General features: G+C 32.9%; 1 protein-coding gene across 4 annotated transcripts in view; it reads left to right on the top strand.

Annotated features, from left to right (window-relative positions):
- USP10 (ubiquitin specific peptidase 10) overlaps positions 1–24,179 on the top strand; it is a 69,466-nt gene that overhangs the window by 13,030 nt on the left and 32,257 nt on the right. For 2 of the 4 annotated variants that reach the window (XM_031950186.1, XM_031950189.1), the window contains exons 2-4: positions 19,263–19,331; positions 22,065–22,125; positions 22,357–22,371. In XM_031950186.1, coding sequence (XP_031806046.1) covers positions 19,263–19,331; positions 22,065–22,125; positions 22,357–22,371 — 145 coding nt within the window. The remainder of the gene's footprint in view (positions 1–19,262; positions 19,332–22,064; positions 22,126–22,356; positions 22,372–24,179) is intronic. The other 2 variants (XM_031950190.1, XM_031950187.1) reach the window with 1 other exon arrangement.

Below are 24,179 nucleotides of genomic sequence, written 5' to 3'. Positions count from 1 at the left end.
CATATATTTACACCATGATGGAAATAAACGCGTGTTTATTCTTTTTCCATCTTCATCCTTTCCATCTTCATTCCTTTTTCTCCCTTTCAGTTCCCTGTGTGTTGTATTCCCCTTATTTCTAGTAAGCTCTTTGATGGTTGAGACTGTTTTTCTGCTTATTTGCATTCTAAATATTTAGAACCTTATCTCACACTTGGTAAGCACTTAAGAAATGCCCATTTACCATTTCAGACTAATTTTCACCTTCTGCCTCCTCCCCAACTCCCTTATTTTTTTTTTGGGGGGGGGTAGTATTGTAGCTTTCATTTTGCATCCTCTTGTTGACCTACAGTGTAGCCTTGAAGCATTTGAAATAGGCTGTTAGAAGATAGATTTGTACAGCTTTTCACGAACACATCTGTTTTTAAGTGAAATAAATCTTTTTTGTTACTTTTTTAAAATTTCAAGTTGTCAGTGCTGTGCATTCTATAGCTTGTTTTAGTTTTCCTTGTTTAAAATTATAGCATTATCCTTTGTACTACTTAAATAGTATATTTTTATTTTCACTTTATCCATTTAAAATTAGTCCAGATATATGAGCTAGAGAGTTTTATATCTTAAGTTTTTCAATGATTTTTCATTTCTAAAAGTTTTAGGTAGTTATCACTTTAAAAAAAAAAAAAAGTAGGTAGAGAGAATTCTTTTAGAAAACATCTTAATTGATGTCCCTCAACTTACTCATTATTGCTGCTGTGATTTCCATTTCCAGTATCAACTCTGCAATTTACCAGTATCAACTCTGTAATTTATCAATTCAGCTGCACACTTCTACTTCAGAATTTTTCCTTATCCAAGATTTGCCCCATTCCATCCTTGAACTACTCCCATATACTGCCTCTTTTCCAATTCATGTTTTAATGGAGTTAGAGGAACTCAAGATACTGAGCTGACTTGGGTCTGCCACAAATTTTTTTTTTGATTCTCAATTTAAATCTCACTGAAATAGGGTTGTTCCTTAACTTTGTCATAGATTATTTATCCCATTCTCCACAGAAGCTATGCTCTGAATCTAATCTTTCTTTAACATTTTTCTTTGGTCTTCTCAGCTCAGGATCTAGGCCTAATACTTTACTGAGAAAATAGAGGATGGTTGCTTTTAGATCTTACTTATCTTAAATTTTCAAAATCCATTGACTAGGTTTACTCACTTTCTCCTGTACTTCTTTTGATAATCATTTGCTAAGTACAACTCTTCTACATTTATCTTTGCCTCTACAGATTCCCCACTTAAAGATAATCTTTCATTTTCACTTTCTGTTAAATAGCATACTGTTTTTTTTCTATATTTATTATTGTTCATTTCTTTCAGTTTTGTTCCTCACCCCATTTGGGGTTTTCTTGGGAAAGATACTGCAGTGGCTTTCCACTTCCTTCTCCAATTCATTTTACACATGGGAAAACTAGGGTAAATAGGGTGAAGTGACTTACCCAGGATCACATAACTAGTAAGTGTCTCACATTAAATTTAAATTCATTAAGATGAACCTTCCTGATTTCATGGCCAGCACTGTCTCACCTAGTTGCTCCCTTTTCTATATTGTCTAAAAGCAAATAATTCCAAGTCTCCATCATTACTACTAAAGTTTCACTAATCACTAATATCCTTCAAGCTGTTGTCTAAAACCTCTCTTCCCTTTTTCAGCCAGATTCATTTAAAAAAGCCGTCTAATTGCCTATTGCCTCTGCTTCATTAACTTCTTTTTTATTAAGATATATTTTTGTCCATTAGCAAAAATTCCGTACCTCTTTCTCCCCTTTCTTCCACCAAGATTAAGAATGAAAGAAAGATAAAACCCTCATTAGAAATATGTATAATCAAGCAAAATAAATTTCTGCACTATGTCCAGAAATACAAGTTTTATTCTTGACTTGAGTTGTTCATTTTTCTATCAGGAGGTAGGGTAGCATGTTCATTATAAGTTTCTAAAGTCTTTCAAAGTTTTGGTCTTTATGGTGCTGCCTACCTCAGTTCATATAAGTCATTCCAGGTTTCTCTGAAACTATTCCTTTTATAATTTTTTTAACAGCACAACATTTTGCCATATATATATTATAACTTGTTTAGCCATTCCCCAATTTACAGGCATCCCCTTATCCTATTATCAAATCCTGTCCCACACCTTTATTAATTATTTCATCTTTGGCAAGTTATTAAATCCTTGCTTTAGTTTCTTCAGCTGTAAAACGGGGATAACATCTATTTCCCTGAGGATCAAATGAGAGATACTATTTGCAAAGCACCTGGCATAGTGCCTGGCTCACAGTTGGCACTACATAAATGCTAACTATTATTTTTATAAGCCCCCTTCCAGAAAGTTGTAAATGTTTTTTGTATGTCCTTAGTTATGAGTTTGTTTTAGACTAAGTCTCTGTTTTGAGACTTAGTCTATCTCCTAATTCTTCCTTCTCTCCTTTCCCTACAAGATATGGGGATAATACTACAAATAAACAAAGAAAACAGCCACAAGATCAGTGCAGATCTTCTCTCCTGAAATACAGAGCATGGACTCGCCAAGTTATTTCAGTTGTGAAATTAGTAGACTGAAAGAATGGGCAATCAAAAAATAAGTTCAACATTAAGAAGATGCTATGGGGACAGGGGTGTTTAAGGCAAAAACTTGGGAGAGAACTCTAAAGCTATAAAGAAAGCATCAAAGAAACATACAGCTTGAGTCCAGATTCAACTAGAATTTCTGAAGGAGATGAAATATTAAATTAAAAATTAAATTAAATATCTTTTTAGCCCACAAAATAAAAACACTAAAGAAAAAAAAGAAAAAGAAATGAGAGCTGTGGAAGAAAGTGAAATGTTTAGTGAGATGTATTTCTGTACCCAAAATCTTTGTGTGTATATGCTTTTCTTCTTTGATCAGTTCATATGAGAGAGCTTTATAAGTTGCATCTGCTCTATGGCATCTTCCTTGTTTATAGATGTCTTTTTGCCTATCTCTATTGTGTGAAACAGTTTTCTCTAAACTTTCTTTTTCTTTCCCCCACTCCTTGTGAATTCTCTTTAGCACCATCAAGACATAATGACTACTCCTAGACCTTGTCTAATCAGAACATTTTATGATCTCTGATGATGATCATGAGGGGACACATGTATCATCTCATATTTTAATTACATACCTTATCCTTGTTCTCTTAAAATCATTCATTTGTGTTTTCTTTTGTGTGTTCTTAATTCTTGTGTTTGAACTTGAGAATTTTTATACAACTGGTGTTTTCATCAAGAATGCTTGGAAGTACTTTTGTTAAAGATCATTTTGCCTGCTGTAGGATTACATTCCTTTTTTTGTGTGTAAATTATTTTTGGCTCTAAACCATATCTTTTACTTTCTGCAATATCATATTTCATATTCTCTTCTGCTTTATGATGGTAGCTGCTAAGTCTTGTGTAATGCTGACAATACTCCTGATTATTTGAATTCTTTCTGACTGCTTTGTAGTATTTTTCCTTTGACCTGGAAACTAAATTTTGATTACATTGTTACTACAAAGTTTTCATCCAGATGGTGATCAGGTAGAAATGTCTACCTTGCCCTCTGGTTCTAAGATTTTTCTCTTCTATCTATTCATATAGAGTATCATGCCCTTATCTGACTGTTATGCCCAAAGGAATGTAAATTTTGATCTGTAAAACCTCTTAAGATATCTTTTTTTAAGTAGCATTTTATTTTTTCAAATACATGTAAAGATAGTTTTCAATTTTCAGTTTTTAAAATTTTGTGTTCCAAATTTTTCTCCACCCTTCCTTAACTCCCTTCTTCCTATGACATAAGTGCAATTCTTTTTTTTTTTTTTTTTTTATAACTTTTTATTGACAGAACCCATGCCAGGGTATTTTTTTACAACATTATCTCTTGCACTCACTTCTGTTCCAATTTTTCCCCTCCCACCCTCCACCCCCTCCCCCAGATGGCAAGCAGTCCTATACATGTTAAATAGGTTACAGTAGATATCTTCTTTCTTAAGGGGCATGCATTAAATCTAAATCACTTCAGCCAACAGTCAATCCTGGCCAAGTCCCACTTGGCCCTTGTTTGGACTCTGATTGTCTCAGTGAAAGTAAATAACAATTGTTTCTATTTGGGCTAGAAAACCCGAGGGTCTTCCCTTCCCAGATTGATTTTTTTTGGGGGGGTGGGGTGGGAGGGAGACGACAACTAGATAAAGAGGCCATTCTCTGTCTCATTTCTTGTCAATCCTTAATCACTGATTGTGTATTACCTCAATCAAACTTTAGACCTCCCCTGTATCCAGGACCTTGTCTAGTAGCTCTGAGCTTCCTGTAGCTGCTGGCCCCAGATAGCTCCAGAGAAAGTGAGGCTGGTAACTTTTGCACATTTTCTTCACTTGAATGCAATTCACTTGCATTTCATAGACTTACCTCCTGATGTCATAGTCTTTTTTGAGAAATAGATAACAGCAGCAATACACCAATACCAGCTCCTACTAGATGTGGGTATAGTCCAGAATTCTGTCCTGGGCAGGACTCCCTTTCTCCCTTTTCTCTTCTCCCCTTCTTCCCTTCTTCTCTTCTCCCTCCATTCTTCCTTTCTTTCTTCCTTCTTTCCTTCCTTCCTTCTCTCTCCCCCCTCCCTCTTTTTCCTCCATCCCTCCCTCCCTCCCTTCCTTCCTTTCTGCCTTCCTCCTTCCTTCCCTTCTTATTCATTTGATTATATCTGAGATGTCATCTGAACCTATTATTTTATTTAAATTTTAAAAATTGATATCTCTTGTTTTTACATCATTTTCATTTTTCAGCATATCATTACTTATCCCTTACCCAGAAAACCATAAGAAAAGATTCTCCCAAGAAAGGAGAGAAAAAATGTTTAGGAAAACTAACCATATCACCTGGGTCTGACAATTGGTGAGCAGTTTTCCACACCCATAGTTCCTCACCTCTACAGAAAAAGGCATGAACAGTTCATAACTCTTATTCTGTCTGTGTTTGGTTAGTATAATTATAAAGCTTAATTCATTCCTTTTAATGAATCATAAATCTAGAGCTGAAATATTCTTAGCCTTATATCCATGGGAACTTCAGGAGGTCTCGGAACTTGAATTGGGGGGAAATACTTCTGTATTTCGGTATAATTGATTTCCTTTGTCATCACATGCTTATTTTATATATTAAAAACTTTATTATGAAAAGTAGGTCGGTATGCTTTACCAGAATGCTATGAGGTCCACAAAGTAAAAAAGGTTATCTAGTTAAACACCATCATTTTACAAATGAAGACATTAAGGCCCTCAAATGAAGTGACACTAACTACTCTGGCATTGGAACCTGATCTTTTCACTCTAAATGCCATATTCATTCTACTCCAACTATATTGCTGCATCTGTATTTACCTCTAACTCCCAGAAAAGGGCTTTGCTCAAAAATGCTTAATAAATATTTACTAAATGTTGAATTCTGTAGAGGGCTGAAACTCTTGAGTCTTTGCACTGAGGTCAGTTCAAGCACTTAGGGCTAGTTACTGATTGGACAATACTCTATGGGCATATGCTTGGAAAATGGTCCTTCCCACTATCCTGTGCTGGCTGATTTATAAGGTATCCTGGGTGCTAGCACAATCATCACAGAATCCACAGCCATTAAAGTGTTATAGATGAAAGCGTATTAATGAGATTGTTCTGATATTTAGAGGAAAAATTCTTTGATTTCTTTTTCTTAACATGCAGCTTGATTAACACTGATATTCCTACTATTTTCTGAAAAGTTATAAAAATATCCTATAGTAGATATGAAAGTTGGAGAAGGGAGAATATGCTTTTTAGGTATGCTTAACTTTACCTCAAGAAAATGGAAATACCCTTTCTATTCGAGCCTATGATTTTTGCATTTGGGGGGAACGGGAGAGAGGCTGGATCTCCTCTTGCTCAGGCCAGAAGTGAAGGGAATATTGGGCTGATTTTAACAGCCAATTTGGCAAGAGAGCTTTAACCTGTTTATTTGTCCTTTGGCAGCGTTTTTCTTCCACCATTGTTTAGTGCAGAACTTGGTCTAGTCACTGTCATCTTAACATACTGCAAGCATGCAAGCACAGTGTAGTTCTAGAACTCCCCAACTCAAGCAGTTCACCAGCTGTAGCCTCTGGTTTGAATAAATTACAGATATGTGCCACTGCTACTTGGGTGATTTTTGCATTCTTAAATTGCTTCAAGATATTCCCCAGAATTGTTTTTTATGATCTTGAATATAGTAGGCACTAAATGTATATTTTTTAAGATATTTACAGTTAGGAGTTTGATATTATTGCAAGAAGTATTATGATAAATTGGGAATGAGCTGCTTTTAGAAATTTTTAAAGAAAATGTTGGACAAATCCTAATTATATGGCAACATTAACATCTTTTCAATGTGCAGTGAAGTCTTCTTTTAACTATTTTTACTTAAACATTGACCTTGCTCCAGGAAAAATTAACTAGAAAAACTTGGCTATTGAAGAGAGACTTGCCTTTTAAAACATTGTAAACTTTGTTTCAATGCTTCTTACCCCTTTCATCATATTCAAATTGAATTCTTTCTGGGGTGTTATTTGTTATCAAGAGTTAGTAAAACTACTTAGAGAGTGATTGCTCTTGATGGAAATAGAAAGTTTTAAGGGTTTTGGAGTGCTCTATGTACACTCATTTGATCCTTGTAACAGTTCTATGAAGGTTTTTAATCACTTTTAATCACTGGGAAACTGAAGTTCCAAGGTTAGGTGACTTTTCAGTAAGTTCCTGATGTAAAATTAGAACTTTTTTTTTTTAAGATGTGTTCCTGATTCCAGTTTCAGCTTTAGTAATTTTTCCTTTTGTAAAAAATAGGAAGGTATTTACGATTATAAGCCAATATCAACTTTTTATTTTTTTTTTTTTTGCTGAGGCAATTGGGGTTAAGTGACCTGCTCAGGATTACACAGCCAGGAAGTGTTGAGTGTCTTGAGGTCACATTTGAACTCTGGTCCTCCTGATTTCAGGGTTGGTGCTCTATCCACTGCGCCACCTAGCTGCCTCTAATATCAACTTCTTTTAATTGGAATTTTTTTCCTTAAAACTTTAAAGGTGTCTTTTATAAAATTATAATTGTGTTTTGCTTTGCTGTGTATAGCACTTTATCAAAATCATTTCATGTTTTATTTTATTTTTAATATTGGTCATTCCTATATAGTATAATAATGTTTTGTCATTATACCACAATTTATTCAGTTATTTTTCATTTGGGGGGGTACACAGTTTTGTTCTCTCTCCCTCCCCCCCCCCCCATTACAATTAGTGATGCAGGTAGATAGTAGCTTGATAACATAGTTGGGTTATAAATCCTTTTGTGGGATTTCAAAGTCAAAGGGTATGAAGCATTTTTAAATTATTAAATTTTTAAATTGAATTTTTATTGCAAATTTTTTTTACTATCAGTTCAAGTTTGAAGTAATAATCTAAAAATCTAAATTATCCTCATAAGTTTGATTATTATAAATGTTGACAGTTTGCTTATTTTTAAAAGCTGTTCATCTTATTTATTAAAATAGCTTTTAATTTTATTTGTAGGAATTCCTTAAGTGAAATGTCTTTTACAATGTAGTTGTGGTAGAGAAAATCATTTTCTAAGGAATTTTTATTTCTTGTTGCATATGATGTTTTTTTAAGATATGGGTGTAGACCATTTTCCCATCAACCTCCTTTCTGAAAATTTTTCCAGAAATTCTTGTTGAATAACTGTGTCCTTATCCTAGTATTTTATATTCTTGAAGTAATTGAAGACTAAGCTACTATAATCATTTCTTTTTATGTGTTTCTTATATAACCTCTTTTGCTGATCAATACTTCTATTTTTTAATCTGATAATAGATTTTGGGGGCAAATTTTGATAATTGCTGCTATATAATTTGAGTTATATTAATGCCAGACCCTTTTCTTTTGTACTTTCTCTTCCCTATATTCTTGACCTATCCACAGTTGATACTATTATTTCATCTTAATTCTTTGAAAAGATCTCCTTCAGTTAGCTGATAAGGTAGTAAGTTTGTATATTTGAGTAATATTTTCATTTTTACTATATTGCTGCATTCTTGTCATTATCATTGAACATCTCTATTTGTTTTGCTCATTTATATTTTTGAGATAATTTAAAATTTTATTATGGCAAGGTCTTTTTGTATGCTTTTAATTTAAATGAATGCTGTATTTTATAAAAAGCTTTTTATGCATTTATTAATCATAGGTTTTGGTTTTTTTTTTTAGCTTGTTTTGCTGATGAATAATTTTTTGGTGCATTTTATTTTGCCATTATTTTCTTCAATAGTTTTGCATCAAGATTTGTTAGTAATCTTGATCGATAGTTTTATTTCCTTCATTCCTTTTTGGCTTAGAAATTAGAAGGAATTTGGTACAGTATATATTATTTTTATATGTATATAGAGGTGACAGGAATCTCATAGAGGTGACAGGAATCTCATAGAGGTGACAGGAATCTCATAGATCACTTAGCTCAAAACTGCTTAAATTGTGGGTCATATCTCCATATTGTGTAACTGAATTTTGGGGTCATGAAATATTTATATATCTGTATCCCTGGGAATACCTAAAAATTTCTTGGGGTGAAAATGGGTCATGAGTGGAAAAAGTTTAAGAAGCCCTGACTTAAACCAAAACCAAGTACCTAATTTTTCTTGAGAGGGTTATAATTTGTCTAAGATTTCAGAGAGATTTTGTCAGTTTTGACTAAAACTGAAATTTAAATCCAGTTTTTTTGGCACCAAATTTTTGGTGTTTTTTATTTTATGTGTTTTTTTCTATTGTTCCATATTGAGTTTTAGGATTAGTCATTCATTAATTTTTTGATAGAACTTATAAATATCTATATCATATATACACATTTTCATGTGTATTTTTTTTTTTTTTTGTATGTGCCATGTGCACAATACACATTACAAATACATAAGAAATTTTTTCCCCTGGGGTAGTTCACTTATGGTTTACTTAATATCTCTTTATAAAATTGGGTTAATTAGATTTTGTATGATTAGTTCTGGTACTTTATTTTTGTGAATATTCATATTTGTTTGTTTTTAGTTTTGTTGCCATATAATTGTGTATAATGTTTTCTGTTATTTTTTATTTCCTTTGTTATAAATTATCCTTTTTAGTTTTGATTCTATTTTGTTTTGTTTTCATTCTTCTAAAAACTTAACTAATAATTTGTTCAGTATTTGGAATTTGATAGTTTTTAGAATTTTAAAAGTTCCTTCTTGTATTTGCTTAGAAATCTGGAATTTTGTTTTCTATTTCTTTTAATTGTCCATGTAATTCAGGAGCCACCTTTCTTTTGTTGACATTAAGTGTTCAAAGAGACACACACAAACACTTTTTTTCCCCTTCCTTTGGATTTCTTTGGAATTTTGATTAGTTTTTGTAGTATTACTCTTTCTATGATTTGGTCTTTGATCTGTCTTTATAGGTGTTAGTTTTTAGACTATTTATCTCTCTTTTCAAATTTCATTTGAATTATATTTTTTGTTGCATTATACTCAACAAAGTATATTTAACATTTCTGTTTTTGAAGTTTTTTTTCCCTTTGTTTGAAATGTGATGTTTTTGTATAAGTTCTAGAAGAATTTGAGAAATATATCTGTTCTACATGACTTTTACAGGTTACCCTCTCTAGAGGTCTTTTGTAACAAAATAATACTATTAAATAAGAAAAATAGAATTAGTAATACAATGACCATAATCTGAAAGGACATGCAACCTTCATCCATAACAACCTACCCTCTTCATTATTCAAAATTTAAAAAAAAAAATTAACACCAATTATTTTCTTTCCCTTTGGTTAAATGCTTATTGAGTGACTGAACCATAAGCAAGAACTCAGCTTTTATGTGTTATGGTCTTCATCACAGATATTTGCTATCTTTACCTCCAAACCCACCTTTCTTCCAAATTTCCTTGTTACTGTCAAGGACGCCAGTCACCCTGCTTTTACAGTTTCAGTATCATCTCACTCATCTTCATCATAGTATACTCAGTTGCCCAGTCATGTTTCTTTCTCACATTTCTCATATCTGTCATTATTATTTAGCCTTGTTGATACTTTATCACCTCTTAAATAGACTATTGCAATGGCTTTCTAATCAGTTTTTCTTGCTTCAAGTTTCCTTCCCTTTCCTCCCCTCCCCCCCATGCGGGCCATACTCCACACAGCTGATAGTAATTTTCCTAAAAATAGGTCTGACCATATTCAGTAAACTCTAATGACCTCCTTTTATAGGTTCAAATATTATTTCTTTACCTCTATCTAATAGTTCAGTTATACATTGTCTTTTAATAAATATTTTTATGTATATATGTGTACATGTGTTGAGGTCACATGTTCTCCAAGAATTTTTTACCGATTGAGTAAAAATGATCAAAAAAGTTAAGACTTTTTGCTTTAGATGGTGATGTCATTTTCCATTTATATAAGACTATTAGTCATGGATTACACTTTTTATTTATCTTCTTTTCATGCTCATAGTAATGCTGAATTAGGTACAAGTGGTATTGCCATCTCCATTTTATAAAGGAGAAAATTGAGGCTCATAGAATTTAAGAGTTACAGCTTGTAAATTTTGGGAGTAAGATTTGACCTAGGCTTCCTGATTGCAGCGTTCTTTCCATTACTGTTTGTTTTAAGCAGCAAATTGTGTTTTGTTTTCTAGTCCATTCTAAAATTTGCTTCCTTTTATTGAGAATTTAGTCCATCAACAATTAAAGTTATTATTGTTAAATTCGATTTTCCTTCCTTTAGATTCCATTTTTATTTGGAATATTACCTGTTTTGCTTTTAACTGTTCAGGCTTATTTCACTACACCCATGGTCACTGCCTGTTCTGCCATAACCTCAAACCCACATAAACCTTGTTCCAGGCAAGTCAGACCACCACCACTACTACTTTAACCACCATTCTACACCAAAGGTGTCAAACCTGCGGCTTGGGTACAGTCTGAACTAGATTAAAATGTAATTGGGAAGTGTTTAACAAAATAATAAAATTACAGTACCAACACAATTAGTGTAAATTTTTTTTTTTTTAATGTACTTCCTCCCCTATCCTTTATGTTTGAGTTTGACACACTTCTTTAGACCCTCTGGAAACTGAGTGGATGCCCATCAGTTGGAGAATGGCTGAATAAATTGTGGTATATGAATATTATGGAATATTATTGTTCTGTAAGAAATGAGCAGGACCAGGAGATCATTATATACTTCAACAACAATACTATATGATGACCAGTTCTGATGGACCTGGCCATCCTCAGCAATGAGATCAACCAAGTCATTTCCAATGGAGCAGTAATGAACTGAACCAGCTACGCCCAGAGAAAGAATTCTGGGAGATGACTAAAAACCATTACATTGAATTCCCAATCCCTATATTTATGCACACCTGCATTTTTTATTTCCTTCATAAGCTAATTGTACAATATTTCAGAGTCTGATTCTTTTTGTACAGCAAAATAACGTTTTGGTCATGTATACTTATTGTGTATCTAATTTATATTTTAATATATTTAACATCTACTGGTCATCCTGCCATCTGAGGGAGGGGATGGGGGTGGTAAAGAGGTGAAAAATTGGAACAAGAGGTTTGGTAATTGTTAATGCTGTAAAGTTACCCATACATATAACCTGTAAAAACAAAGTATATGCATGGGTAAATTTTCCAACATTGACCCTTGCATAACCTTTTCACAGTTACAATTGCTAAACAATTGTATTTCCCTCCATCCTGTTTCTTCTTTATTCCCTTCTCTTTCCTTTCATTCTGTCACTTCTCAAAAGTGTTTTGCTTCTGACTACCACTTAGCTTTTCTGGGCCTCAATTTCTTTATCTGTATTGGTTAGGAGAAATGATTTCTATTTTAGGAAAATTAGTTTTGTAACTGAATAGAGGATAGATTGGAATAGAATGAAATTTTAAGATAGGGAGACTAATTAGAAGGCTTTTGCAATAATCCGAGTAGTCTTTGTATTACTTCTTCTGACCTCCCTGTGAGCTTGCATTCTCCATTAAGTAGTCTTTTAGACAAACGTACATTTTAACCACATGACCAGCTTATTGGAATTGTGCTTTCTACAGTTTAAGAAAAACTTTAATGTCTGGTATCTTAACTTGTCCCATGATCTTCAGAATCTTCCTATGACGATTCACAAGGAAGCAGTTAGGTTTTTGGGCATGGCACTGGTAGGCTTTCCAGGTTTCCTAGGTATACAACAATGAGCACAGCAGTTCTGTAGACTTTCAGTTTGGTAGGTTAGCCTCTTCCCACATTTTCCTTTAGATCCTGGGCTTGCTCTGATTGATAATGCATGCATCAACTTTGTTTTCTGTGTGTACATCTCTGGCCAGTATACTGCTAAGGCAAGTGAAGTTATCCACACTATTCACAATTTATTCATTTACTATAACCAGTGGTTCAACATAAGGACAGTGTGGTGAAGAATCTGTTTACTTGATGTTGTCAGGCCAAAATTAGCACAAGCTGCAGAGAATCAATGCATACTCTGTTGCATCTGAGCCTCAGAGAATACATAATCATCTATGAACAAAAATCATGCACCAACACTCCTTCCACTTTTTAGTCTTGGTTTTTAGCCATTTCAGTAGCTGACCTTGATGCTGTTTTTGAATTTGATGGAGGCATCTGACAACATCATTGAAAACAACATGCTAAAAGAGCATGAGAGCAAGTACAGTCTTGCTTGTTCCCATTGGTGACTGGGAAAACTAAAGAGCATTGTTCATTATCCAAAACTTGGGTGAGCTTGCGGTCATGAAATTGAAATACAATACTGATGAACTTCTCCAGGGAATCATATTTTTCTCTGATCTTCCACAAGCCCTCAGGACTGACAGTATCACAGGCTTTGGTCAGAGCTACAGATGTTGTGTACAGACCTCTGTTCTGCTCCTGATATTTCTCTTGAAGTTATCTTATCAGGCAGCATTCACTATATTGATCATCATTCTTTGGCCCTATCATGCCTTCATTCATTCCCTGTTGTCACAAAAAGAAAACATTTCTTTTTCATTTTTTAGAGATGGACAGTGAAGTATCCTTGAACTTCTGGGGGATAACCACCTTTTGCCATATATTCTGGAAAATTTCAGTCACATTTTATCTGAGCAATGGACCTTCTAACTTGTAAATCTCAGTTGGAATAGAATTGACACCAGGCACTTTGCCACATAAGAGGAGCCAAATAGCATTCAAAATATCTTTTTCACTTGGAAGTTTGACTAGAGAGGAATTGACTTCAGCCTGAGATGTATGGTCAGTGGCTTCGTCATTGATTGTTGACAGTCTGTTGAGAACACTGTGGAAGTGTTCAGTGCATCTCTCCAGGAGAATTATTATTATGAATCATTGTAGTTCCATCAGTGCGGAGTTTGAGATGCACCATAGATCTATCTCCATAAATAGCCTTCAGGGCATTATAAAAGTGCTTTGAATTGTTATTATCAATGTAAAACTGAATTTTATCTGCCTTCTTACTGAACCAAGAATCCTGTATCTCTTCGATGTTTGCTTGTACTTTACTTTTAAAAGAATTATTATTATTTTGGTAAATGGTATTTTATTTTTTCCAATTATATGTAAAGGTAGTTTTCAACATTTTTAAAATAAGATTTTGAGTTCCAAACTCCCCCCCCCCCCCTTCCTGTTCATCTTCTCCCTCCAACATAGCAAATAACGTAATATAGATTACATTTGTAATGCTGTGAAAGAAGAAACAGAACAAAAGGGAAAAGTCACACACACAAAAAAAACCCAAAAGTAAAAATAGTGTGATATACTTCAGTCTCCATAGTTCTTTCTGTGGATGTAGATAGCATTTTTCCATCCGAAGTCTATTGAGATTGTCTTGCATCACAGCATTGTTGAAAAGAGCCAAGTCCATCAGTTATCAATCATCTTGTTACTGTGAATAATGTTCTTCTGGTTCTGCTACCTTCACTCAATATCAGTTCATATAAGTCATTCCAGGCTTTTCTGAAATCACTCTCCTCCTCATTTCTTATAGAACAATAATATTCCATTACATTCATGTAACATAAACTTAATCAGCCATTTGCCAATTACTGGGCATCTAATTTCCAGTTCCTTACCATTTCAAAAGGGCTGCTACAAACATTTTTGCACATACGGGTCCTTTTCCTTCTTTTATAATCTCTTTACGGACCCAGTAGTAAGACTGCTGGATTATAAGGTATGCACAGTTTTATAGCCCTTTGGGCATAGTTCCAAATTGCCTAGAGCACATTCTAATGGAAGGAGACAACATGCAAAAGAAATTGTATGCATAAGATATATATTGAATAAATGGAATGTAATTTCAGAGGAAATGAATATCACTAGGATGAGGGAGATGGTCTAGGAAAAACTTCCTGCAAAATATGGGATTTAAACTGAGTCTTAAAGTAAGGTGAAGAGGAAGAGATGAGCATAGGAGGTGGTTGGTGGAAGAGCACAGAATCGGGAGGTGGAATGCAGGGAGGGCCCAACTGAAATTATGTAACATTAATAATAGACCTAATGAACATGATTTCATAATTTTCTGCAGCTTAGTTCAACAGCATGTAAATAGAAGCAGAATTAGTGGATGGTGAAGGTTTAACAAGTCATGATCAGCAATAGGGCAGAAGGAAAAAGTACCAAAGATTTAGAATTGAACTAAATCACAAAATGTCAAGATTGGAAAGTATAAATAGTGAGGGATGATAGCCTAGATAAGAAAAGGGAGAGACAGAGGTTAGAAGTCATAGTAATTGAAGTAATCTCAGGTGGAATAATCTGTTGTAGGAATTGAGCAGATTGGGGAATTTAGAAGGTAGGACACTTGAGGCAGTATCAGTATGAAATGTTGAAATCCGTTATTATTTAGGACAGGAGTTATGGTGAAGGGACTGAGCCAACCACTAGATTAATTGAGAAAAGATAGAGAAATATGCAGCAGTACTCTAGTATGATAATCCTAAAGTGAAAACCAGAGTTTGAGAAAAAGATATTTCTTTATTAGCATTTGCAACAATGTCAAAGCGTTTATCTTAAAAGGAATGATATGCAATTATGTAAAGAGAGTTATTTTGTATTTCATTGTTCAGCTGTAAGGGTCTGTTTGTGTCCTTTGCGTTTTAAGTATTGTTTTTTCTTTTTAAAGTTGAGACTTTAAAGGGTTGAGTTTAACCCTAGATGACTAATTATTTAGATGAGAATTTTTAAAATATAAATAAATATGATTAGTTAACAATTATTTATTAAACATCTATTCTACTTCAGGCCCTGAGAATAAAAAAAGTACAAAAATTGAAAAATGCCCACTTGAAAGGAGTTTGCATTCTTAATGGGAAGGCAAACATGTTGCAAAAATAAAGTTAATATCTAAATATATGCAAAATAGTTAAATACAAGATAGTTTGGAAGGAGGCAAGGATATTAGGAATTAGGGGAGAAAGGCTTCGTGTAGAAAAATCATATTTGATTTTTTTCTTAAGGGAAAGAGAGGGACTCTGAAGCTAAGGTAAGGAGGGATAAAGTATTCCAAGAATATGGAACTGATAGCTCAAAAACTTTGTGATGGGAGGTACAATGTCTTGTGAGAGAAATCCATCCCAAATCTATCCAATTTGGTTGGATGAACCATAGAGGGCTAGAGGGAAATAATTTTCATTGAAACTGCAAATTCTATTTTAACCTAGAGGGAATAGGAAATCACTGGAACTAACTTTTTAAAAGCTAAATTGTTGTCCTAAAAGAGACTTCTACTTACATTTGTAAAATAAAATTTGCAAACATTTGTTTAGTTTATGAAATAAAAACAAGCATTTCCATGACAGAATAAAAAGATGATTGTACATGAAACTACAAATTTGTTACAGACAATTTGGTATTCTTTTTCGATATACAATAGTTACCAAGTCACTTTCTCTTTTTCCTCACACATCCTCCCTTTCCCTCCCCTTCCCCCTTCTCCCATGAAGATAATTGTATTCTTCACAGGTTCTTTGTAGTTAATTTGGGTATTTATGATAATCAAATTACTTAGTGACTCAAAAGTTTTTAAACCCGATTTTGCTGTTAACTGTTAACTTTCTCTTCCTTCAGTTCATTTTGTTTTTCATTATTTTGTGCAAGTCTATTCGTGTTTTTCTAAAATCACGTAGCTCATCATTTTTTATAGCATAGTAACATGATCATATACCACAGCTTGTTCAGTCATTTGCCAATTAAATATCTCCCCAATTTTCAGTTTTTTGCCACTACAAAGAAAGCTACTCTTAAGTATTTTAGAACACATATAGACTGTTTTCCTTTTCCCCTAATCAGAACAGATTTTAGTAACAGATTTAGTAATGATAAAGGTGTTGCTAAGAGTATAGGCAATTTAATAACTCTTTGGGCACAATTCTAGGTTGCTGTCCAAATTGGTGGGATCAGTTTAGTAATGATAAAGGTGTTGCTAAGAGTATAGGCAATTTAATAACTCTTTGGGCACAATTCTAGGTTGCTGTCCAAATTGGTGGGATCAGTTCATAGTTATTCCAACATTAAATTATATGTCAATTTTTGCACATCTCCAACATTTCCCCTTTAATCATTTTAATCCCATTAAAATAAACTATAAAATACCTGCTAAGTATACCTGCCAAAACAAACATAGGAACTATCTGAACAAAATTATAAAAAGCTTTTTATACAAATAAAATAAATTTAAATAATTGGAAAAACATTGTTTATGGATAGACAGGGCCAATATGATAAAAATAACAATTTTACCTAAACTGGTGTATATATTCAATGTCATCCCAATTAAATTACCCAAAAAATTATTTTACTGAATTAGGAAAAAAAATAAGAACTCATTCACAAGAACAGAAAGTCAAATATCAAAGGAACTAATAAAAAATGTAAAGGAAAGAGTTTTAGCTGTACCATAATTATCAAAATTATCTGGTACTGGCTACAAAATAGAAAGGTAGATCACTGGAACAGAGTAGACATATAATTTACAGAAACAAATGAATCGCAGTAACCTTGTTTTTGACCAGCCTAAACATTTTAAGTTTTTGAGAAAAGAATTCCTTAAAAATTTCTGTAGAAACTGTAAAATATATTGGCAGATATTGGACATAGACCAGTATCTTAGACACTTTATACCAAAATTTTGTTAATTTCTTAAAGTGGTAGTTTCATTTCTCAGTTAAATAGTAAAGCATATAGCAATTGCTTAAGAATTCTACAAAGGATGAAATGTTTTCATGTTGGAATCTGTTTTGTTTAAAAATGGCCTTGAGCCCGCAATTATCTTCGGAATACATTATAGCAAAAATCAAAAGTTAATTTTAAACAGCAGACTCCAGTATATGAAATGTAGATGAATTGCTCAAATTATTTGCAGAATGAACTTTGTATCTCACCATGTATATATAATATCTATCTATCTATCTATAAAATCAACTTATATAATAAAATTAGAGAGATATTTCTATGAGAGAAAGATATTTGTCTCCAAAGATAATGGTAAAGAATCAAGAAAATTGTTTGGATTTTTAATCAGAAAAGCTGGCCTCTTTATGTGACTCTGGACAAGTCACTAAGACTTAAATAGTCTGTGTTTTCTCATGTATAAAATCAAGAAATTGGACAAAATAACATCTAAAGATTACTTCTAATCAAATTCCTGTGATAATTTTGTCTATAGTAAGCTTTTAAAAGTTTAAATAAAATAATCTAAAGAAAAAGTTTTCTAATTCAAATATTCTATAGTAAAAATATTACATATTAAATTAAGTTTTTTTTTTTTTTTTTAAAGTGAACTTGTTTTCTAAATTAATCTGTCCTTAAGACAGAATCAGATCTTTATCTTATTGGGAGTGCCATTGGTTCTGGTACAGTGTGAATGAATGAATGAATAGAACATTTATTAAGTTCGATCAGAGCACTAACTGCCGGGGATACAAATAGAAAAGATGGTCCTTGCTCTCAGGGACCTTACCTGCTAATTAAAGAGACAACATTTTAGAAAGTTTTGGTTGCAAATTACATTGTAAAGTTCTGTAGTTCTTAAGATAAAGTGATAAAGCAAATTCTAATGTACTTCCGTTAATGTCATTTCCATTGATCAAAATAGTATCCATTTCTGATGTTAACATCAAAGACTTTGATGACAAGAACTTTGTTTTCTAGATCTTTAGCAGCTGTATCTGAAACATTTGCCAGACTGCACCTCCACATGGTTTGCTTCCTAGGATTGTGGCTACAGGCACTGGACTGGAATCAGTGATGATTAAGAATGTCTTGGGTTTCAAGTATTTAGTTTAGTGGTGATTATTTCACTTGCTTGGCACCATATATATATATATATATATATATATATATATATATATATATATATATATATATATATTTAATGTTGGCACCTTTAGGGTGCCTTGCTACATAAGTTGACTTGCCTTCACTGGCAGTTGACCCAACTTAAGTAGCCAACCAATAATAATAATTTGATTTCGTTTACCTCTGGGAAGGAACACTGGAATAGCAGCCAGAAGGCCTGGTATTTGTAATCCTAGTGTTTTTGTCTTGAGCAAGATGTTTAGTTAATTTCATGGGATTAAATTTCCTCATCTGTTTCATGAAAAAGTTTTCCTAGATCAATACCTTTATGATCCTATGAGAATTTTTAAAAATAACTTACATTTGGTCCTTTTTGATCTAAAAACTAAAAAAAGAAATGTTGCTGCTGCTTAGATTAATTTCTTGAGTTTTCACTGTTATATATTGACAACTCCCTACATTAATTGGTAGAGAAAAAAGGAGGCAAAGGTGAGCAGAGAATCAGAAATTGTTGTTGAAAATAGGGTTAGTGAATTTAGAAAATACCTTTAGTGAATTTCTCATATAAAATTTTATATTTTCAAAATTGTTATTAGTAGACCTCAGTTTTGGAGCACTTTTCATTTAATTTGTTTTATTATTGATGTTTTATAGGTTGGGAGAATTTAGCAGCTCAGTGATTTTAAGAGATTAGTATTTTTCAGAACTTTCCATTATTTAGCCTACTGAAATGGATCTCAGGAATTCTTGTTACCAGTGTATATATAATTAATTGTTCTTATATTTAGTGATTTTACTGCTATTTTAAACTTGTACATTTTATGTGATCAATATGTTTTTTTCCTCCTCAGTATGTTTTTGGAGATTTTACTCCTGATGAGTTCAATCAGTTTTTTGTGACTCCTCGTTCTTCTGTTGAGGTAAGATCTTTGTTTTGTGTATTAGTCATAATTTAATGATTTGGCTTTCAATTTTTACTTTTTTTGTTTAGAAGTGTTAGGAAATATTTTAGCTTGTTTTCTAAACATGGAAATTTGGACAAAAAAGAAGGAAAATTGGGGAAAATAATTAAGAATAAGGTGCATGAAATAGTCTATTCATGGAACTTATACATTATAAACATCTATGTCAGTCACAGTTGGAGCACAGATTTTTTTTGGGGGGGGGTTTGCTCAATTTGGCTTTTAGAAAACAAATGTGTTGTATTATTAGTGGTGTGGTTTTTTTCCTCTTCATTTGTTAGCTGTTTTTTTCCCCTCCTTATTTTTCAAAGAAATTTCATTTGGTTAATGGAGTTGTTTTTGAGTTAAAACGGTGGGTGTGGGTGTTGTTTCCTCACATTTGTGTGTGCATAATCCACATAGAGATAGACATAGACATACGTATTGTTTGCTACTTAAAGAAGAAAGAAGGAAATCCTAGACAAACTAGCATCAAGAATTAGGCAAAAATTGATTGAATACCTGGATATCAGAATTCATTCAATTTAGTCCAGATTCTTAACAAAGTCTTCTACAACTATGGTGATCTGTAATCTACAGTTTTCTACAGTTAAGGAGATCATGGTAATGACTCAGAGAAATTTCAGAAGTTTGAGTCAAATAAAATTAAATTAGCATATATGAAGTGGCACCTAAAATAAAGTATATTTATAAATGGTCAGTTAACTATTGATTATAATCATACAGAACATTAATTCTTCAAGGATTTTGATAGGTTAAGGTTTTAATTCACATACTTAAATTTATGCCTATAATTGTCTTAACATCTAAATAACCATGAACATAAAAGTTTTTAAATGGGAAGGATAAGTCCATTTTTTTTATGTAGGAACACTTCTTGAAACTGAGGTTTTCATAATTTAGAATGATTAGAAAATAAATATAAAATAATGAAGTTACATAAAAATATTCTTAATTAAGAAATTTATAAACTAATCACCAGTATAAAAAAAATTAAAATAATCATACATGCAAGTATAAATCCTAATTTTTGCTATTGGCTTAAAAGAATATAATAGTCTTAGAGTAATAAATTTTCCCCTTTGGTTTTGTGTAGGAAAATTTTAATTAAAAAGGAAAATTCTCCTTGAAATCTTGGTTTCTCTATTTGTATATGTCCTCCTTATATATTTAATACCCATTTAACTCGAGCTAGCATTAACGAGACAATTTGATTCTAAATAAAATATATTCGAAAGTGGGTAGATTGTTGATCTGGAGGTCCTGAAGACCTGTATTTGAATTCTGCGTCAGAGATTCAATTACTGTGACCCTGGGCAAGTCATTTAACTTCTTTCAGCTTCCATTTCCTTCCCATAAAATGGGAGTAATACCTGTTATAGTAATGAGAATCCAGTAGTAAGATAATGGCTGCAGGAGGAAATTGTAAACGAAGCATTGGATGAATGTCAGCTGCTGTTACTCTTTCAAAGACGATGTCAATGCAATAGAAAAAGTTTACTATATGTGTTTGTGTGTTTGTGAACAAATTGTATAGGATTCTCTTTAGTCCCTTATTTCAAATTATTTCATGTGTGTTTTCATTCTGTTAGAATGAGGATAGTAATTGAATGTATGTTGGTAGTTATTTGAATAAAAATTGAGAGCAATAGTCCTGTATGTAGTGTATATATAGTGTCTTATCACCTTTTCAGCAAGAAAGAAAAAAAAAGTCTATAAATAGTTACATTCATGTGTACAGATTTGTACTTAACCACTTTTTTTTTTTTTTTTTTTTTTTTTTTTACATTATGGGTATCTTATTAATGTGAAGCATTTTTCTTTCATTTTTCCTCACTTGTTTTCACTGTAGACACTATGACCACCTAAATAAAACTCCTCATACTTCTGTACCAGTCATAAAAATTGCTGACACAAAATCCGTAGAACAAGAAAGTAGTTAGGGGAAGGGAGTAGGAGGGCATGATGGTCTCTTGTCTGTTGGCTTTCCTTCCTGGATTTCATTTAGTCATTTACTGTGGAGTGATTGGGGACACCGGTTCTGTTCTGGCTTATTTCTTCTATAGAACAGTCATGAACCTGTCCATAACTTTCTTACTAAAAGTCCACCAGGATATAGCTATTGTTCCAAAGGATATAAGGTAATCCAACTGATTGTCCAGCATCTTTATTTTATGAGGGAATGAAGACAGTGACTTGCCCAAGACTAGCCTTAGGGTCCAGCCCCAGGAATATGTATACATTCACATACATAGAGGTACTAGTCAGTCAAGATTCAATAGCAAACAACTTTAGTATCTAGTGGTCAAGATTCAATAGCAAACAACTTTAGTATCTAGTGGTATTCTAGTAGTAAAAGATTTTATTTGCTAAAAACATTGAAGCTTTGAGTAGTCCTATAAAACTGCTTCCTTAAATTGTTGTGGGGTTTTTTTGTAAATAGAGTTGTTACAGAGTGGGAGGGGGGCAGCTAGATGGCACAGTAGATAGGTCTCTGCCCTGAAGTCAGGAAGACCTGAGTTCAAATCCTATCTCAGGTAAGTCCCTTAGTCCCAATTGCCTCAGCCCAAAAAAACAAATGAAAAACACACCAGGAGGCAACTCAGGTTTTCTAGTTGTGATAAAATAATTATGATAATAATGAAGTGTTGAAATTTCTTGAATTAAAAAAAAATTCACATATGTCTGCAGCTTCCACCATATAATGAAGCAATTTTGTGTGACACTGAAGCCCCAGAGGAACTACATGATGGTAAGTTAATTCCTAACTTTTTAATTTTTTAATTCATAGTTTTCCCTTCTTGGTTTTATACAGTGGACTTTTATAGTATATGCTTATATTTGGCAGGTTGTTTCAGAAATATTTATTGTTAATTAATATTTTATTTTTGTTCTGCACTTTATTACTATTCCATTTTAAAAAAACAACTTTTGCTTTAGAAAAAGGCATGTAGTGGTTAATTCTTTCTTTTTTCCTCAACAGTTCTCAGTGTCACAGGTATGTATCATCTTTCATTGCCACCTTTCCTCTTCCTCCAAGGTTTGCCACAGGGTTTCTTGCATTGATGGTGATGTCGCCAGGTGCAGGGGCTTGCTAATCTTGGAGCATGTATATGTTCATATTGCTGGTGAGTGGTAGCTTGGGTTGGCTGTCCTCATAGATTAAAATCGTTCTGAGCCTGTTATTGCCATGTTGGGAATTTTGGTGCCTTGTTGGCCTGCTAGTTGTTGTCTTGTCGTTGAGTGTGGGTCTTTTGTTTCTGTACCTGAACTGATTTTTGTAGACCTTGTTTATTGAGATAGGAACATCATTTTATCACAGTATGGAGTAAGTGGTATAGGCTTGATGTCCCTTTTGAGGCTAGTGGAGATTCTAAAATCTCAAGTTTTTAAAATTTAGATCACTTTGAACTTTTCTATTGACATAAAAACTCAACCAGGAATTTCCTTGAAGATTTAAGGAGCTTACATTCACATGGAGTTCTCAGAATTAAGGGATGGTAAATGTTTGCTATCCAACTAAGAATTGTATGCATTCTTAAAAGTCAGTTCAGATTCTTGGGCTGGAACGAAATATGAAAATTATTCCATCTTTAAAAGTCATTCAAGCTTGTAAAAAGCAAGTTGCCAGGTGATAGGAAAAGGAAAAGTTAATTTTATTGTTATCCACTTGACTTGTGGGAAGTTCTAGGAAGTCAAAGCTATAAGAAACATTCTATTCATTGATAATTAAGAAAATAAAACAGAGTGCTTAGAGACATTAAATTGATAAAATATTGACACTGATTAAACTGTTCAACTTGTAAATATTCATTCCCTTACCCTGTGGTAGGGGTATTAGTCAAAACACTTATTAGTTAAAAGAGAAAGCTCCCCTGATTTAAAAAAAAAACAAAAAAAAACTTAATCATATTTTCAAAGGAACATATATATATATAAGCCCAAACTGACCTTTTATTGAGATCTTTTCTTCCTTTTAAAAAAGCCCTATAGTATTCTATAGTAAGCCACGTTTATTGGCTTTCTATTCTAGTAATATCCAGTAAGGGTCTGTTGTCAGTGGACCCAAGGAAATAGTACATTTATAGAGTATTCTTAGTGTGTTTATAAGTTTTAGTAGTAAAGTATTTAGTAAATTTAAATGTATTAAAAAGCTTCACTAACCTTAAAATGTACTCAGATTATTGGGGATTTCCCAAGTATTTTACCAGGAATACCTTGTAATTTCTGGCGCTGAGTGTATTGCACTGCTTGAAATTGTTACATTCTAAGCTAGTACAGTTCTTTTCCTAAAATATTAAAGCAACTTTTGGTTAAATTTTCTAGCATTTTGAAAGGACTCTAAGATTTGTTTTTTTAAAGGAAAAAAACCTGCTGTTTTGAAACCTTATTTAAAATTTGTTCCTATGAATTGGTTACATTTAATTCTTCCAGAGAGAAAAAAAAAGCCATTTTCAATAAAAATCATTTTATAAGAAGTTCATATTGGATTAACTTTCAGAGTTGACTTCACTAAAGCTTAAATGTTTTTGTTAATAATTGAGGTGTCTTTTCCTATTTTCTAGAAAACTGACTGCCTAACTATCTTGTTTGCTCATTTAAGTTTTACCCAAAAGGTGGATTTCTAGAAACATTTTTCTTGGCCTTCTTTCCTTTCCTACCAGTTTATTGGATTGATTAAGTCGGGCTTTGTTTTAACTTTTCTTGCCCTTCAGTATACATGAGTATATCCATTGTGATAGAAACATGATGAGCAATTCAAGCTAACTAGGCAGGACAGGTGTGTCTTGTGCCCTTCTAATGTTA

Source organism: Sarcophilus harrisii, chromosome 2, assembly GCF_902635505.1.
Source record: "Sarcophilus harrisii chromosome 2, mSarHar1.11, whole genome shotgun sequence".
NCBI classification, from domain to species: Eukaryota; Metazoa; Chordata; class Mammalia; order Dasyuromorphia; family Dasyuridae; genus Sarcophilus; species Sarcophilus harrisii.
The sequence above is the reverse complement of the archived record's forward strand: the minus strand, read 5'-3'. Positions and strand labels throughout refer to the sequence as shown.